Source organism: Callithrix jacchus, chromosome 10 (genome assembly GCF_049354715.1).
Source record: "Callithrix jacchus isolate 240 chromosome 10, calJac240_pri, whole genome shotgun sequence".
NCBI classification, from domain to species: Eukaryota; Metazoa; Chordata; class Mammalia; order Primates; family Cebidae; genus Callithrix; species Callithrix jacchus.
This window is the reverse complement of record NC_133511.1, coordinates 101,350,599-101,369,192: the sequence shown is the minus strand read 5'-3', so window position 1 is coordinate 101,369,192 and position 18,594 is coordinate 101,350,599. Positions and strand designations below refer to the sequence as shown.

Below are 18,594 nucleotides of genomic sequence, written 5' to 3'. Positions count from 1 at the left end.
ATTCACCCAAAAAGAAAGCATTAAACACCTACTATACTCCAGATTGCAGGGAATACAAGACTTGAGCACATCGAAAACCTGCCATTGAGCAGCAGAGAAGAGTGTGCACATAAAGAGCTATAAAATTACAATTATTTTATAATTATAAAAGTTGGAGGTCATAGACGCTAAAGAAGAAAGTAGGAAATGGAATGTAAGAATTACTAAGGAGGGGGAAATTTGTTTCAGGGAAAGCATCGTGGAATGCTGCATGGAATACTTTCTAATCAGGCTGGTTTGTAGGTTGCGTAAGATGCAGACCTCCATTCCGAATGAAACGCTGAGTTTAATGGAGGCATGAAAACGGCCATGGAGAGGAGGATATAAAAGTGGGAAAAAGCTTTAAGTGCCAGGCTATGGAATTTGGACTTGACTTTATACACAAGGAGAAGCCAACATCATCTGTTTTTGAGCAAGGGAGTGACATGAGATGAGTAATGCTTCAGGTAAGTTAACCTGGAAGCCCAGTCTAGAAAGAGACTGGAAAGAAAAGTAATAAGAAAATGCAACTTGGAAGCTATCGGAAATTTTTAGGCATCCATTTAGGAATCAAAGAGTTGGGTCTATCTTCACTAATTCTAAAACATATTCTTCTAATAAGAAATATTATGAAGGGCTGGTCAAACTTAAAGTAAATAAATCTATTTAGTCTCTATTTGCTGAAGGCAGAGACAACTCAAGTCATCAATCTCTGGCTTTGGAAAACAGCAGATGGTATTTTTGGCAGCAGATCCACTGTCCTAGTTATATGTTTTGCTCAGGCTAATGCTGTACTTTGTTTGCATTTCTTCTGCCTGCACCATTGGAGCAAGGGGCAAGCAACCCTAAAATGTAACAAGTAATACAGAGAGCTACCCTGGGCTTCAAATTCTAACATTCAAATACTCCAGATACAAACACAAGAAATTAGATTTTATTCTTCAGTTTCTCATCCTGATAGTAGTTTTCAAGGCCTGAGCACTTTGTCAATAATTCTGACCAGTTTCCTTCAAATCTTCAAAACCTCAAAGACAACAAGCGAGAGAAAAGCAAGGAGTACAATGCAATCTTAATGAGTGGCTATGTTCACAAAGATGGAGACTTCTGGAAAACTTCTTCCTAAGAAAAATAAAACGATCTTTTTGAAAACTGTGTTTTTTGTAGACCTGCCTTTTTGATGTATTCCTTTCCACAATATGAATAATGGGGAAAAAAATGTTGCAGGAAATGAAGTGACTCATAGCATTTTCTGCATGGATTAAATTTCTGCAACTTTCAGTAAGCAAATCAGCAACAAAACAAACGGCTTTTGCACTTCAGCAACGCCCAGTCCACTTATGAGGATGCATGACAGCCATTATAGTGGAGGTGGGAAACCCATTCTTTCCTAAACAATCTAATTTCATCTTCCCAATTCCACCTGACGTCCTTCAGCATAAACCTCTGGCTGGGGGAAAATCATCTCTGTTCTTACAGGAACTAATTTTTCAGGTATGTAAGTGAAAAATAATACAGGACTGTCTTCTCCAATGCTATTCTTAGCCTTTTTTAAATCCAGGTGACCAGGATAGCCAACCAAATCCTGCAAAGGGGGTTTATCAAAAGCCCTGCCTATGATGACTGCTCCCAGACCAGGTGTTCTAAACTGTGGTTCCGAAGCATTTGATTAAATGATATTAAAAGGTCTGTCTCAGAGCAAAAAGGGGAATTACCTGGGAACCACCACCAAGATAAGGAAATGAACTCTTGAGGAAAGTTCTAGGACGAGAGGTAGAAGTAGCCACAGATAGGAGGTGGAGAAAGGATGAATATTTCAGCAGTATGAAATCCATTTCACTGGATTCCAGGAAGCCAGGATAAAAGTGAAGTGTGTACTTGGTCCTTGATCTGAAAGTACTGGAGAAGAGAGAAAAAAATACAAAGGAGCGAGACATCTGGCACTGTCCTCATGTGGAGACAAAGGAAGGTAAGAGAATGGTCAATTAAAAGGAATGAAAACACGATATATATTATTTTCATAACCGAAGCTGTAGGAGACTGCTATAATCTCCACAGTTGTAACGCTGCTGTAAAAACATGTTTTTAAAAATAAGGCCTCAGTGGAAATCGAAATCCAAGCTGGAAAGCCTACAAGGAAAACAAGGCAGTACTTCTTCCTTGCACAGCACAGTTTCCTGTGAATACACAGTGAATAAGAGCGGATTCATTTCTTAAAGAGACAAAACAAAGGCCTCAATTCTCTTGAATATGCTTAATAATATTTAGCCAGTTAAACACGGGTCTTTTCCAGTTTCAGTTTGCCCGCCCATAAATATTTACTAGAAATAGACACAGACATATGCAGAGGAACAAAAATATACATATATATTCATTCTTTCTCACCCCATAGGACTGGGACACCCACAGAATTATCTGTATATCTACAAACCCAATCTTGCAATAAGAGCATTTAAAGCTATGTTTCTTGACCCCAACAAACTCCTGGAGACAGGATGTCTCTGTCCAGATTCTAAATTCCTCTTTATATTTTCTCAAGCCTTGAAGAGGTCCCAGCACCAAATAGGAAACCACCATCTACCATGAACCCTGGAGTTGGGATGGAGGAGGCTTTCCTTGAGGTACGACTGCACTCTTATCGAAGCACAATCTGTATCTAATCCACATTTCCAGGCCTCAAGTGCACATTCAAATCGCTTTTTGAAAAAATATTTACCCAATTTGTTTACCCATTCTGCCTGGTTTGCAACCGCAAGTGTTCTTTACAAACGACAAATAATATGCCCTCCTCACATAAAAATGTCCCTAATGATAACTACCATTTATTGGCTATTCTCCACGTGCCAGATGTCTTTACAAGCATCTAACATTTATAACAACTTTAATCAAGACTCATTAGCTCCCTGTCACAAAGGAGGAGAGGCCACTCAGGGATGCTGAACAGTCCTCGGGAGGTCACGCAGAATAAATTGAGGGTCTGGGATTTCTACAAGTGTTGGGTCTGCCTAAACTTTATTTCATCTTCACTCAATTCTTTTATCTGGCCATGAAAACACAGCCATGGAAAAACCCAGCCATCTCACACCCTCTTCCCAGCACCTGAACTATAAGCCTACACTGCAGCCTATAGGATTCCCCTGCCAGTTTCCCCCAAAAAAGAACATTTACAAGGATTTTACAAAAATCATCGGTCTGCAGAGGCTGCAAAGTGGCTTCCAGTTTTAAAAACTAACAAGTCTCCCCCATAGCTGATGACTAGGGCTGATGCAGCTCATAAAACAGACCATAAAACCATTTATGTTCTAATAGTTTTGTGTTTTCCTTTTCCAGAGTGCTGGCTGAGGAGGGACCGCTGCAGAAATGCCTTCCCAAGCCACCGGTCCTTCCACACCCAGGCAAGCTTCAGGACTGTGTCTTCACCTCTTTCCTCCCTCACCCTTATCAGATTCTCTCCAGTCTGCACAAAGGAAACATGATTAACCAGCTTCCCCTACCAGAGGGTGATCTCAGATGGGTCCCAGGAGCGAGTTCTAATTTACTTAAGTGATGAGATCTCCATCTCTCCAGTTACTCAACCTGAAATACCGGCCAGTAGATATAATTGCAAAGCAGGTAGGCTAGACTCGCCAATCTGCCAATTCAGTGCCAAGAAACGTTGCAAATTACAGGGTATAAATTTAGCAGCATGGGTCTTGATACACACATTCCTGCAAATTACACCTTCTCTCTCTAGTAGAAAGTACATTAATTACTTCAGGTGCATGTACAATTTCCACTTACTGAGAGCTTTCTGGAAAGCTATGAGCAACTCAGAGTAATCCATGAAGATTAAAGTATAAATAAATAATGCCTGCTGAAAGAGGTGAGACTTTTCCAAAGCTCTTGGTATCAGAATTATTAACTTTCTCCCCCACAGACTGAGGGAGTCACTGAGGTCAAATATGGGACCAGTAGGGCTGAACCTTGAGCAGGATGATGGCAATGAAGCAGGCATTTCCTCCCTCTTGGGCTAAAATGCTACTTCCCCTGCAAGAAGGGAAATGGTTGACATTTGCAGCAAGGCAGACATAGCCAGAAGTAAGGTTTGAATCCACAGGTTTGAGCCCATAAGGCAATTTCACCCTGTGTGATGACTGTGGAGCACTGTTTATGCAAATACCCACGTCCTACATCTTCACGGGATTCCTTGCCACCACCATGTGATGGAGGAAGAAACCAGTGCTAAGTTCACAGAGGAGAAAACTAAGGCTCAGAGAGTTCAAAAACTTGCCCAAGGAATCATAATCAGACAGTCATGGAATCCAGGTCTGTTTGACTCTAAAACCCACACTCTTAAACACTAGGAACTGCAGCAGCTGTGGAGAGGTAGCCAGCCCAAGATCCCTAGTCTGGGATTTGGGGAGGGTGAACCACCATCACACATCCATTCAGTAACTCCTACTTCCTATGTCCCCAGCACATAGCTCGGCACTTTCACCAAGCCTGTTCCATTAAATTCTCAGAACAACTCTGGGAGGCATCGCATCCCTTCGACTGCACCCATAAGGAAACCAAAGCTGGAAAATGTCAAGCACATCCAGCTAGTGTGTAGAAAATCCAACATTTTAATTCATCCATATGCTTCCTAAAGTCATGGCTTTTCCCCTAATCTGTGAGTTAACTATAACTCTGGTAACTATGGGGCCTACATGATTTAGGGAAAAAAGAAAGACTGAACAGAATCAAACTGCTGGGGCTAGAGGAAAATATACTCAGTGGTGCTATCCACACGTCTCTGAGCCCATATTTCCTGTGGGATGAGGAGTGAGTAGGCCATTTTCAGGTCACATCTATAGTTGGAACTAGGTGCAGTTTTTTGTTTAAGTTACTCAGCATCTGATACAGTTTGGATTTATGTCCCCGTCCAAATCTCATATTGCATTGGAGGAGGGCCCTAGTAAGAGGTGACTGAATCATGGGGGTGGATTTCCCTCTTGCTGCTCTTGTGATAGCAAGTAAGTTCTCACAAGATCTGATGGTTTAAAGGTGTGTGGCACTTGCCTCTTTGCTCTCTCTCTCCTGCCAGCATGTGAAGAAGGTCCTTGTTTTCCCTTCACCTTCCACCATGATTGTCAGTTGCCTGAGGCCTCCCAGTAATGCTTCCTGTTAAGCCTGAAGAACTGTGAGTAAATTAGACCTTTTTTCTTCATAAATTACCCAATCTAAGACAGTTCTTAATAGGAGTGTGAAAATGAACTAATACAGAAAACTGTTACCAGGAGTGGGGCACTGTTATAAAGATACCAGAAAATGTGAAAGTGACTTTTGAACTGGGTAATGGGCAGAGGTTGGAACAGTTTGGAGGGCTCAGAAGAAGACAGGAAGATGTGGGAAAGTTTGGAATTTCCTAGAGACTTGTTGAATGGTCTTGACCAAAACACTGATAGTAGATATGGACAATGAAGTCTGGGCTGAGGTGGTCTCAGACGGAGATGAAAAACTTATTGGGAACTGGCGTCAAAGTCATTCTTGTTATCCTTTAGCAAAAAGACTGGTGGCATTCTGCCTCTGCCCTAGAGATCTGTAGAACTTTAACTTGAGAGAGCTGATTTAGGGTATCTCATAAAAGAAATTTCTAAGCAGCAAAGCATTCATGACCTGGCTGTTTCTAAAAGTATATGCTCATATGCATGAACAAAGATATTATCTGAAATTGGAACCTGTATTTAAAAAGGAAGCAGAGCATACAAGTTTGAAAAATTTGTAGCCCAGCCACGAAAAGAAACCCCTATTTTCTAGAAAGAAATTCAACCCTGCTGCAGAAGTTTGCATCAGTAAAGTGGAACTAAATGTTAATAGCCAACACAATGGAGGAAATGTCTCCAGGGGATTTCAGAGAACTTCACAGCACCCCCTCCCATCACAAGCCAGGAGAGAAATATGGTTTTGTAGGCCAGGCCCAGGACCCAGCTGCTCTGTGCAGCCTTGGGACATGGTGTCCTTTGTCCTAGCCACTCCAACTCCAGCTAAAAAAGGCCAAGGTACACCTCAGGCTGTGGCTTCAGAAGATGCAAGCCTCAAGCCTTGCCAACTTCCACATGGTGTTGGACCTGTGGGTGCACGGAAAGCAAGAGCTGAGATTTTGGAACATCTGTCTAGATTTCAGAGAATGTATGGAAACTCCTGGATGTCCAGGCAGAAGTCTGCTGCAGGGGCAGAGTCCTCATGGAAAATCTCTACTAGGGCAGTGTGGAGGGGAAATGTGGGGTTGGAGCCCGCACACAGAGTCCCCACTGGGGTACTGCCTAGTGGAGCTGTGAGAAGGGGGTCAACATTATTCAGATCTCAGAAGGGTGGATCCACTGACTGCATCATGCACCTGGAAAAGCCACAGGCGCTCAATGTCAGCCTGTGAAAGCTGCCATAGGGGCTGTACCCTGCAGAGCCACGGGGGCAGAGCTGCCCAAGGCATTGAGAGCCCACCTTTTGCATCAGCGTGCCCTGGATGTGAGACATGAAGTCAAAGGAGATTATTTTGGAGCTTTAAGATTTAATGACTGCCCTGCTGGGTTTCAGATTTGTGTGGTGACTGTAGCCCCATTTTTTTTCAGCCGATTTCTCCCACTTGGAAGAAAAGCATTCACCCAATGCCTGTATCTCCATTGTATCTTAGAAGTAACTAACTTGATTTTGATATTACAGGCTCATAGGCAGAAGGGGTTTACTTTGCCTCAGACGAGACTTTGAACTGTGAACTTCTGAGTTAATGCTGAAATGAGTTAAGACTAGGGACTACTGAGATTGTATTTTGCAATGTGAAAAGGACATGAGATTTGGGAGGGGTTAGGAGTGCAATGATATGGTTCAAATTTGTGCCCCCACCCAAGTCTCATGTCATATTGGAGGAGAGGCCTTGTGGGAAGTGACTGGATCATGAGGGTGGATTTCTCCCTTGCTGTTCTTGTGATAATGAGTGAGCTCTCATGAGATCTGATGGTTTAAAAGTGTGTGGCACTTGCCCCTTTATTCTTTCTCTCTCCCTCCTGCCACCATGTGAAGAAGATCCTTGCTTCCCCCTCACCTTCCACCATGATTGTAAGCTTCCTAAGGCCTCCCAGCCATGCTTCCTGTTAAGCCTATGGTACCATGAGTCAACTAAACTCTTTTCTTCATAAATCTCCCAGTCTAAGGTGGTTCTTTATAGCAATATGAAAATGGACTAAAACAACATCCATTCTATTGGAATTACTGTTTTCTCAACAGCCCTAATGTAATAGGACCATAGTCAAAGGTTCTACCATCTCTAGCCAAAGGGAGATCATGTAATCTAAGCTAAACTAATATGATGCTCCCTCCCTGGAAAGTGACTCTTCAGAACAGGGACAAAAGCACTGCAGCCCTTCCAAGAGGCAGGATGCAACAGTGCTCATTTTTGCTGTAAGACCCCACCCACGCTCTCTCACTTTCCCTCCAAGTCCACTCAGCTTGGAAGCTCATAGGCCTCCTGACTGAAAGGACCTAGGCTTTAACAGGAAAGGCTAAGAAAATACAGTAAATATGGAAGAAAAGCAACACATCCAATTCACAGTGGCAAAATCTCTGTGTAATGTCTCTACTGAAACAGAAAAGGGTATGAGAAGACAATCTGGCAGCTTCCAGACATGACACACACTCACTCTAATAGGAGATACTTCCTGGACCAGCCAGGCCAGGTAAGATCAGGCTTGGCCATTAGAAGAGTGACCGGTCACAGCCAGATCACCCTCTCATCACCTCTGATATTGACAGGGCATTTTCTCTTTATCAGCAGCATTTGTTGGATTAATTAAACTTGGAATTCTGGAGCACTCAAAATTGTGACCTCAATCCTGACTTCAGGAAATGGCATATTCTTTACCTTAATTAGAAATGCATATGGTTTTCCCTAACAAAATGTGATAGTAATCTCATAACACATGCAAGGTTACTCTATATTCCAGAAAGCTAAGGAAGAAAATGGACACTGCTGTATAGGAAATAGCTGTTCTTACATATTCAATTTGCAGGATGCCTGTGAGCTTCCATGGCATAAATACCATCTTAGTATTTAGGCTGTCCCTCTCTAATTCTTTTCTACCAGAAAGTGGGAAGCAATGTCGTAGGTGTGCCCTAGGGGCCCTTCCCCACTGAAGCAAGCCAGGCTAAAATCATTTTTGCAAGCTATTTATTGGGAATAACATTTCTGACTTCCCTTGACCTCGTCCAGTAGGATGACACTGTCCTAAAGCCAGGTGAGGTTCTAGTGGACCCTCCCCAGTCCAGGAGGGGCCTGATGAAAATCCAGTGTGACCCTGGGCAGCTGGTAAGATAGGCCAGAGTTAGAAAAAGCACCAGGAGATGATGTTAGCTGAGGGTATAATGGGGCCTTTGAGATGATCGCATGTGCTCCTCTACAGACAGGACGGTCACAGGAACAGAATCATGCAGCACCAGCTCTGACTCTGGTTGTTGAAGGGATGATGAGGATGACACAGGAAGCAGTGACAACACAGGCACAAAGCAGTGAGCTCCAGGCTCCTGACCTGTAGGGGCCAGTTCCAGGCAGCTATCCCTGCTGCAAGTCATTCAACTCTGGGGAAACAAAGGGATGTGGAATTTCTGGGGATTTTTCTGATCTACAGGAATGACCGTGTACGCCAGTAATAGCTACAAACCTGTCATTCACGGTGACGCTTACAACAACAAAAACCTGGAAACGACACAAAGCCCAAAAGCAGAGAGTCATTAAATAAATTATGGGACATCTACTGGACAAAATTCAATACAGCGTTTAAACTGATTTAGAAGAAATAAGGAAGCAACCCCCAGAAGAGGAGCCCCAGCAAAAGCGGCCCTTTGTGTTTTGTAAATGTTAATTACTATTAAAACAGAGCTCCTACCTGGAAGTCAGCAAACATAAAAGCCTATTGTCTTCAATAATATAGATGACAAAAAATAAAGCTAAGAATTTAAAAACTATACTGACCAAAAGAGTTGGGGTAAAGAAGACTGAGTAAAAACCAAGTTAGAAATGCTTTCGGTTAACAGAAAAATATCCACTGTGTATAAAATTTAAAAAGAAAGTTAAAAACTATATGCACACACACGTGCATATAATATAACTGAAAGGATAATATGCTAACATTTTCTGAATGATGGGATTACTGATTTTTCTTTTCTTCTTTTGACTAACTGTAGTTTCTATAACAAAGAACAATAAGAATGGTAACAAAAGCCTTTTTTTATTTTTTACAATTGTAAGGGAGGTTAAAGGCCACCATAGAAACAAACTGCCAAATAGTAAGTCAAAGCAGGTTGACATTGATTCTGAAGCAACATTTCTCCCAAGTTATTAGATTAAAAGATCTTTTTTTATAAAGAAGCTACTCAGGTAAACATACATGGAGCTCACTAAAGAATTCCTCTTTAGAATCTTCCTAGTGTTGTCCTAATTTGTACTTTGAAAATAAAATAGATATTTTACATATCAAGAATACAGACTTATAACTGACCAGCCAGACTCTAGGAAATGACCACCTTCTCCTTGGAGTCATGTTTGCTCCAAGCTCTCCTTCCCACTGTCATCTATTTTTCCAGGCACTTTCCTGATAAAGTACCACTAAATAGCAAGAACATACAGCCCTCGAGGTATGGGGAAACCAGTTCTACCACTTCAACAGCCAACACTCCCTGGTGTGAAGGATTCAGCACTAGAGACTCCTGCAGAATCTAACTCCACTCCTCCCTTCCTTCCACATCCCTCTGATTCCCTGGGACTCTCTGATGCATACCCTCCCCATCCCCTTCTGGCTCTCACCCACTCAGCTGGGACCACTACAGCAGCCTCCTATCCAGCCTCCTAGCCTCCTATCCAGCCTCCTGGCCCCCAAGCTCCTCCCTCTCCAGCCCTTTTCACACTGAGGATGGGTCATGTCACCATCTCCATGTCATGCCTCCCAGCTTGAAGACTCATGGCCTGCATGACCAAGGTTCCACCTACCTTCCTGCTGTTATCATCCAGGATATTTCATATTTCCTCCAACACACTAAGTTCCAGACACCTCAAACAACCTCCCATTCTCTAGACATAGCATTTAACAGTATGAAATATTTCAAGTGTATAAAGAAGTATAGTTAACCTAATAAATGCTCATGGAACTAGACCCTTAATTAATAAATTTTAGTAGTTACCATAATTATATCCTATCTTTTTTAAGTAATAAAATATTACTGAGATGGATGGTTTGAAAACACCCTCTTACCCATCTTCCTTTCTCTTTGTTCCTTCCCCAGAGTAACCACAATCCCAGTGTGTATCTGCTTTACAACACATTTTCTACTTTTACCACACATTTCAAGTGTGTGTGTATAGATACAAAACACTATACATAGTGTATATATTATATATGTTACATATTATATATACATATATTACACTATATAGTATATAGCATGTACACCTATATTACACATATATACAAAAATATACATTATATAGTATGTACACACACACAGTTTTGTGTGCTTTTAAAATAAAGCCAATTGGCATTATACCATATAGATCCTTCCTTTTACCCACTCTAAGTCTCCTTAGAGATTTACCTGCATCGATGTGTGAAGATCTAGCCTATTCATTTTCATTGCTGAATAGCATTTCACTTCACAGTAGTACCACAATTTATCTACCCAGTCCCCTGAGATGGGCTGGGTATGAGGGTATGAGGCATTTCCAGTGTTTACCGCTGCAGACAGACCTGCAATGAGTATCCTGGCACAAGTCTCCATAGCCACATGCAGAGACCTTCTCTGACCAATAACGCTGCATCCACAGGATGCAAGGCTCACGCTGCCTGGATATTGCTGGGCCTGGAGCCCTCACGAGTGGGTCAACATCATCCCTTGTGCTGGACCATGGCCACCGCCAACTGCACCAGAGGGGGACCTTTGATCCAACAGGAGATTTCCAGGAGGCTAATGATATGCACGGAGGTGCAGAAAAGAGAAAGTGAGGCACACTCCTCCCTTTGGGTCTTCAGAATTAATGCACTTTGGGTTAGCCAAAGGAGCTGAGTGAAAGAGCACGAGGGAGACTTGGGATTGGGCAGGTCATGGATATAAAGTCTGGAGAAAGTAGTGGGTAGGATGAGAACGCAACCGCCTCCAATGAGAAGCCAAGAACACCAAAAAGGAGCGAATCTGTAGGCAACAGGAGAGATGGAGAGGCACAGCCTCAGTTCCAGAGAGGCCTGTGGCTGCAGCCAGGCCCCTGGAGCAATCAGTCCTGCTTTAAACTCTGTTTCTCCAGGTAATCTGGCTGACTCTCAACAGAGAGGACATCCTTCAAGGATCAGTAACGCCACCACCACGAGGCTACTCCAGTCCAGCCAACTGAAGGAACCTCTCCATTCTCAGGCTCGCAGCATTTTCCTGCACCTCTTTTATAACATATGTTCAGTTATAGGCTGCACCCCGTTAGCTGATTGCAAGTTCATTCTCTGTACAGATCACAAAGGCCCCACGAACACACACATTCTGCCACTAACCTGTCTCCTGTGCAATATCAAGCACACGGCTTTGTGCACACAGTAGGTGCCCAATCAGTGTTTCATGATTGAATAAAAGCTGTGAGCTCCTTAAAAGCAGAGCCCATGTCCTCTTCATTTGTACCATACATCCAGGGCTTTACAGTGTCGGGTATAGAGTTGGTCCTCATTAAATGTGTCCTGAATGAATGACTGCAATGTGGGCTTACATGAACAAATGTATCTGCCTGAACTACCCTCCCGGGGCTCATACCAATGATCAAATTTCAAAGTGGAGGTGACCAGGCCAAAGGATAATTTATCTCCCTAAAGAAGCTAAGTGTCAGTTAAATTGCTCTATTTAATAGGGCCTGACTTAGATGGGCCATTTCGAACAAAAGCAATAACGGCTCTAGTAATGAGCCTACTTTAAAGTGGTATTATTATTACTACACCAAATCCAGAGGATTCCTGGAGCCATCAGACCAAGACCCCAATTAGAAATCTGCAACCTTCATAAACCATAGACCCCTGGGTTCACATCTTCGACCTCCCTGGAACCACAAAGGATATTTTCCAAGTGAATCCAGGATACTCCTCTCCAGAGTTCATTCTAGGACTGTTTTTGGCTTTGTTGTTTGTTTGTTTAAATCAGCCTGCCCAACAGGCTCTGAGCATTTCCATAGTTGAGCACTCAAGGCTGACAAAGGGCGAATATGCTCTGGCTGAAAGGAGCCTGGCAGGGAAGGCCTCAGAGAATCAATCCAGAATTAAACGTGTGGATTCTACTTCATGGGTGCATCCAATGTTCATTAGCCACTAGGAATGTTTACAAGCATCAGAGAAGAGGGAGGAGGAAAAAGGCCTTTCTCTGCCACAAGAGATGATAATCTCTGACAGACAAGAACAAAAAACAAACACATAGTGAAACCAAAAATCAGTTCAGAGTTCTTCTTTTAAGAGGAAGTAGAAAACACCTCCTCAGCCTCAGTAATCCCAGGGTTAGAGAAAAAGGAAACAAAAGACAATAACCGGGGGAATCCCACACTAACAGGTGGTGTGACTGCCCTCTTCTAGTGAACACCCTCACCCTGTTCCTGGAAGTCACCTGGGTGAGTCAACTCCCTTCTAGAGAAGACCTTCCAATCTGAAAAGGCAGCACAGGCCCGGTGCCCTTGCCACAGCCTCTCCTAGAAACCTAACATCTTCGGCCAATCATCAGATTACAGAAAAAAAGACAGGAGGCCAGAGTCCGACAGACCTGAACTCTAGTCCCAGCCTCACCCACTCTGTAGCTGTGACTCCTGAATTCATAACCTAGTTAAGCCTCACGTTCCTGATCTATAAAATAGGAATAAGAAAAGTTTCTACTTTCGGCTTTCCGCTCTGAGGAGGCCAAGGTGTAACTTTCTTGGATCGTCCTGAATCCAGTATCATCCGACACCAGCCGCCTCCAGCACACCGCTGAAGTTCGACCCCAAAGAGATCAAAGTCATATACCTGAGGTGCACCTGGGTATAGCTGGTACCATGTCTGTGCTGGCCCCCAAGATTGGCCTTCTTGGTCTGTCTGCAAAAAGAGTTGGTGATGACATTGCCAAGGCAACAAGTGATTGGAAGGGTCTGAGGATTAAAGTGAAACTGACAATTCAGAACAGGCCCAGACTGAGGTGATACCATCTGCCTTTGCCAGAGGGTTTCTGCAAAGCCCTCCAGGAACCACAAAGAGACAAAAAGAAACAGAAAGCCATTAAACACAGTGGAAATATCACTTTTGATGAGATTGTCAACATTGCTTGACAAATGTGGCACTGATCCTTAGCCAGAGAACTCTCTGAAACCATTAAAGAGATCCTCGGAACTGCCCAGTCCATGAACTGCCCTCATGACATCAACAGTGGTGCGGTGAAATGCCTGGCTAGTTAAGAAGCACAAAAGTAAACATTTCAATAAAGGATCCCTTTAACAACTAAAAAAAAAAGGAAAAGTTTGAAAAGTTTCCACCTAATCATAAAAATAGCAATCATTTTATGCCCCATTTTGAAAGCCAAGTGCTGTGCATGTATTACTTTATTTTTAGCCATCCATCATGCCATGAGGCAAGGACATCACTGTCCTTGTCTGACAGATGAGAAACTAAGGCTTAGAAAGGCAGACACAATATTCCCAAAGGTACATGGTTAGCCCATTCCCAAAGGTACATGAAGAAGCCCCGACTTGAACCAGGTCTGCCTAAGTTTGGCAATATCATACCTGCTCTACTGAGACATTGGAAGAATTTGGATGAGACAACCCACACTGTGCACAGGGTCTGGCACATTTAACCAAAAACAGTTACATGTTATTGTTTTACTCATTATGATTTATATTTACAGCTTCGATTCCCTTCAGCTTGCTCCTTGCTCCTGGCCCTCTCAATCAGGTGAGAAAGAACATCAATTCTTGATCTAAGGAACAGACTCACTCGACATAGAAACCGCAGGCAAACCTCGTCTCACTGTGCTTCGCTTTTATTGAGCTTCATGGGTATTATGTTCTTTTTATAAACAGAAGGTTTGTGGCAAGCCTTAATGCAGTAAGTCTACCAGTACTATTTTTCCAACCTCATGTGCTCACTTTGTGTGTTTCTGTCATATTTTGCTAATTCTCATAATATTTCAAACTTTTTCATTACTATTATATCTGTTACAGTGACCTGTGAGCAGTGATCTTTGCTGTCATCATTGTAAACATTTTGGAGCACCTCAAACCACACCCATATAAGGTAACAACTTAATCGATAAATACATGAGCTCTTGCTACCCCATCATCAGGCCAGTCCCCCATTTCTTTTTCTCTCCTTGGGCCTCCCTAGTCCTCGAGACACAATAATGAAATTAGGCCAGTTAATAATCCTACAATGGCCTCTAAGTGTTCAAGTGAAAGAAAGCGGTGCACATCTCTCACTTTAAATCAAAGGCTAGAAATGGTTAAGCTTAGTGAGGAAGGCATGTTGAAAGCCAAGACAGGATGAAAGCCAGGCCTCTTGGGCCAAACACTTAGCCAAATTATGAATGCAAAGGAAAACTTCTTGAAGGAAATTAAAAGTGTTAATCCAATGAACACACAAACGATAAGAAAGCAAAACAGCCTTGTTGCTGATATGGAGGAAGTTTTAGTGGTCTAGAGACAAAATCAAACCAGCCATAGCATTCCCTTAAGCCACAGCCTAATCCAGGGCAAGGCTCTAACTCTCTTCAATTCTAGAAGGCTAACGAGGTGAGAAATCTACAGAAGGAAAGTTTAAAGCTAGCAGAGGTTGGTTAATGAGTGGAAGGAAGCCATCTCTATAACATAAAAATACAAGGTGAAGCAGCAAATACTGCTGTAGAAGCTGCAGCAAGTTATCCAGAATATCTAGAGAGCTAAGATCATTGATAAAGGTGGCACACTAAACAACAGTTTTTAAATGTAGATGGAACAGCCTTCTATTGGAAAAAGATGCCATCCAGGACTTTCATATCTAGACAGTATAAGTCAATGCCTGGCTTCAAATTTCATAGGACAGGCTCTCTTGTTAAAAGCTATTGCAGCTGGGGACTTCAAGCTGAAGTCAATACTCATTTACTTTTCTGAAAATTCTAGAGTCTTTATGCTAACTCTACCCTGCCTATATTCTATAAATGGAACAACAAAGCCTGGATGACAGTGCATCTGTTTACAGCATAGTTTACTGAATATTTTAAGCACACTGTTGAGACCTACTGCTCAGGAAAAGATTCCTTATTACTGCTCAGTGACAATGCACCTGGTTACCCACAAGCTCTGATGGAGATGTTCAAGAAGATTAATGATTTTTATTGCCTGCTAATGCAATATCCATTCTACACCTCAGAGATCAAAGAGTCATTCCAACTTTCAAGACTCATTATTTAAGAAATACATTTTTAAGGCCATAGCTGCCATAGATATTGATTCCTTTGATGGATATAGTCAAAGTAAATTCAAATCCTTCTAGAAAGGATTCATCATTTCAGATGCCATTAAGAACATCTGTGATTTGTGCAAGGTCAAAATATCAACATCAACAGCAGTTTAGAGGGACTTGATTCCAGCCCCCATAAATGACTTTTAGGTGTTCAAGACTTCAGACGGGGGAGTAACTGCAGAGGTAGTGGAAAGAGCAAAAGAACCAGAATCAGAAGTGGAACCTGAAGATGTGACTGAATTGCTGCAATCTCAGGAACAAACGTAATGAATGAGGAGTTACTTCCTATTGATGAGCAAAGAAAGTAGCTTCTTGAGATGAAATCTAGTCCTGATGGAGATGCTATAAACATTGTGAAATGATAACAGGGATTTAGAATATTTCATAAACAGCTGGCAAAGCAGTGGCAGGGTTTGAGAAGAGTGACTCTAATTTTGAAAGAAGTCGTTCTGTGGGTGAAGCGCTATCAAAGGGGCACTGCATGCTATAGAGAAGTCTTTCATGAAAGGAAGAGTCAACTGATGTAGTAAACTTCATTGTAATCTTATTTTAAGAAAATGCCACAGCCACCCCAACCTTCAGCAACCACTACCCTGGATCAGTCAGCAGCCATCAACACTGAGGCAAGATCCTACACCAACAAAAAAATTAAAACTTACTGAAGGCTAGATGATCATTAGCACTTTTTAACAATAGAGTATTTTTAAATAAGGTATATCCATTGCTTGTTTACATATAATGCTATTGCATGCTTAATAGACTATAATATAGTGTAAACAGCACTTTTATATATACTAGGAAAACAAAAGGTTCATGTGACTCACTTTATTGCTGTGCTCTGGAACTGAACCCATGGTATCTTTAAGGTATGGTAGGACCCTGGAACCCTGAAGAAGTCCAGACATGTGGAAGGACAGGCTGTTTGTTATTCCTCCCATCTCTCCTCCTATACCCTCAGCTGGACCCCTAACTAATCAGAAGCTCCTCTGTTCCTGAGATGGGCACCTTTTAGCAACACTGAATACATTATGGGAGGGAGAAGAAAAAAAAAAACCTTTAAATCTATGTGAGTCCTTTATAACATGGGAAATGGTCCTGCTGGGAGAAGCAATATTTATGCACATAATTAACTATGAAGGTAGAGTGTTCTTTCCAAATGTTAAGCAAAACTTGGTGAGAAAAACAGACGTTGGTTAGGAAAATGGCCTCTCACAGACACTGGAAGGGGCCACACGTCTGAATCAGCTCATAATTATTCAGAAATGAATCCTTTCCCTATTAAAAATATACCATACATCTGGACTAACCTAAGACCTTTCTGATACCTCACTCCCTGCTTCCACTTCGTTTACTCCAGTAAAAATTCTTTTTTTTTTTCATCTCTGGCCAGGACTGCAGAGTCAGGGCACAATTATCTGATACGGATTCCAGAGCTATAGGAGACACCAGCTCCTCTTTTCTCCCTAATGACCTGTATGTCTTTCTTCATTTTCTATGATCATCTACCTCAAATTTGACTCTCAGTGGAAGGGCTAGAAGCCAGCAAGCCCCATGGCAGGCAGCTAGAAATTTGTAATGTTGTTACTCTACAGAGCTGAGAAAACAGCATCTTTGCTTGAAAAATAAACAAATGGAGCCTCCTTGCTCAGCCAGGACAATGCACAGGGTGTCGGACATTGAAAAGCTTCCCTAACCACTTCAGACTGTAGGTGAAGGTATTTATAAGGAGTCTATTCCTTGCTCGTACTTTTTCATTTACCCCTACATTTGCTCAATCTTTTAAACTGTTTTTAAACACTACCCAACCTCTTAGCTAGCACAGTGAAATGGGAGTTAGAAGAAAGACCCAGTCAGAAGTCTCAACTTAGTCACGTATACATTGTGTAACCCTATACTCACTCAAGTGCTGGGACTCTGTGTTTTTAATCTGTAAAATGGAAATGAATCCATAAAAATGTGGATTATGGATTCAGTATCATGGCTCATGTCCAGACATTTGTAAAGAAATAGAATGGAAAAGACTGGAATAAATCAGAATATATCAGATATGAAAAGAGTATGTTTTGATTCACCTTTATATAAATGTCCTTGTTGGCAATGTAAATGTGATCTTTAACAGCATTACTAAGAGATAAAACTCACACACTATACAATTTACCCATTTAAAGTATACAATGCTATGGCTTTTGGTATATTCAAAGTTGTGCAACCATCACCACAATCAATTTTAGAACACTTCACCCCAAAAGGAAACCCCATACCCATCAGCAGCCATGCCCCATTTCCTCCCAAACCCCCACCCAGCCCTAGGCAGCCGCCTATCTACTTTCTATCTCCATGTATTTGCCTATTCTGGACATTTCCTATAAATTGAATCATACAATATCTATTCTTTTGTAATTGGCTTTTTTTCACTTGGCATAATATTTCCAAGGTTCATTCCTATTGTAGCATGTATCAGAACTTTGTTCCTCTGTATGGCTGAATAACATCCCATTTTATGGATATACTACATTTTATTTACCCATGCATCCACTGGTGAACATGTGGTTGTTTCTACTTTCAGGCTATTATGAATAATGCTGCTATGAACCACTAGTGTACAAATTTTTGTGTGGACATAACAATGTGCTGGCACAAGTCACTGTCGACAAAGTTTGATGGCAATTGCTACAAGGTTACTGAGGAATACTTAAATCACTTCGCGATTTTTTTTTTAATCGACTCATGAACCTTGACTTTGGAGAAGGAACTAAAAACCATAAAATCAAGGTTATATTCTTGTTCATGCAGCCACCTGGATCTCTGTGGGCAATACTGCTTCCTTGCTATCTTGAAAAAACAGTCATTTCAGAGAACTCTAACCTTTGGAGTATGCATCTTCACTGTCCAAAAAGACTGAGCCCAGGGGCACTTCCATGCCGATAGGAGATGCTGAACTCTCAAGATAATTCAGTAATGAATAAATTTCCTTGTTTAAACCAGCTCCTATTCCAAGATGTAAATTCCTGCATCATCAGGTTTCAGACAAAAGACACTCACAAGCATACAGCCATACAGCCAGAGGCCAAAACTCCGAGCCTGCCCAGCTACA

The 18,594-nt window shown here is 42.0% G+C and overlaps 1 protein-coding gene across 10 annotated transcripts in view; it reads right to left on the bottom strand.

The window, feature by feature from the left end:
• The window catches only part of LDLRAD3 (low density lipoprotein receptor class A domain containing 3), a 294,583-nt gene that overhangs the window by 227,644 nt on the left and 48,345 nt on the right, over nt 1-18,594 (bottom strand). Inside the window, exon 1 of one of the 10 annotated variants that reach the window (XM_078340849.1) lies at nt 13,035-13,293. The exons of the other annotated variants lie outside the window; for them this stretch is intronic. Coding sequence (XP_078196975.1) covers nt 13,035-13,128 — 94 coding nt within the window. The 5' untranslated portion in view covers nt 13,129-13,293. Of the gene's footprint in view, nt 1-13,034; nt 13,294-18,594 lie in introns of those variants that run through there. 10 annotated transcript variants of the gene reach the window in all.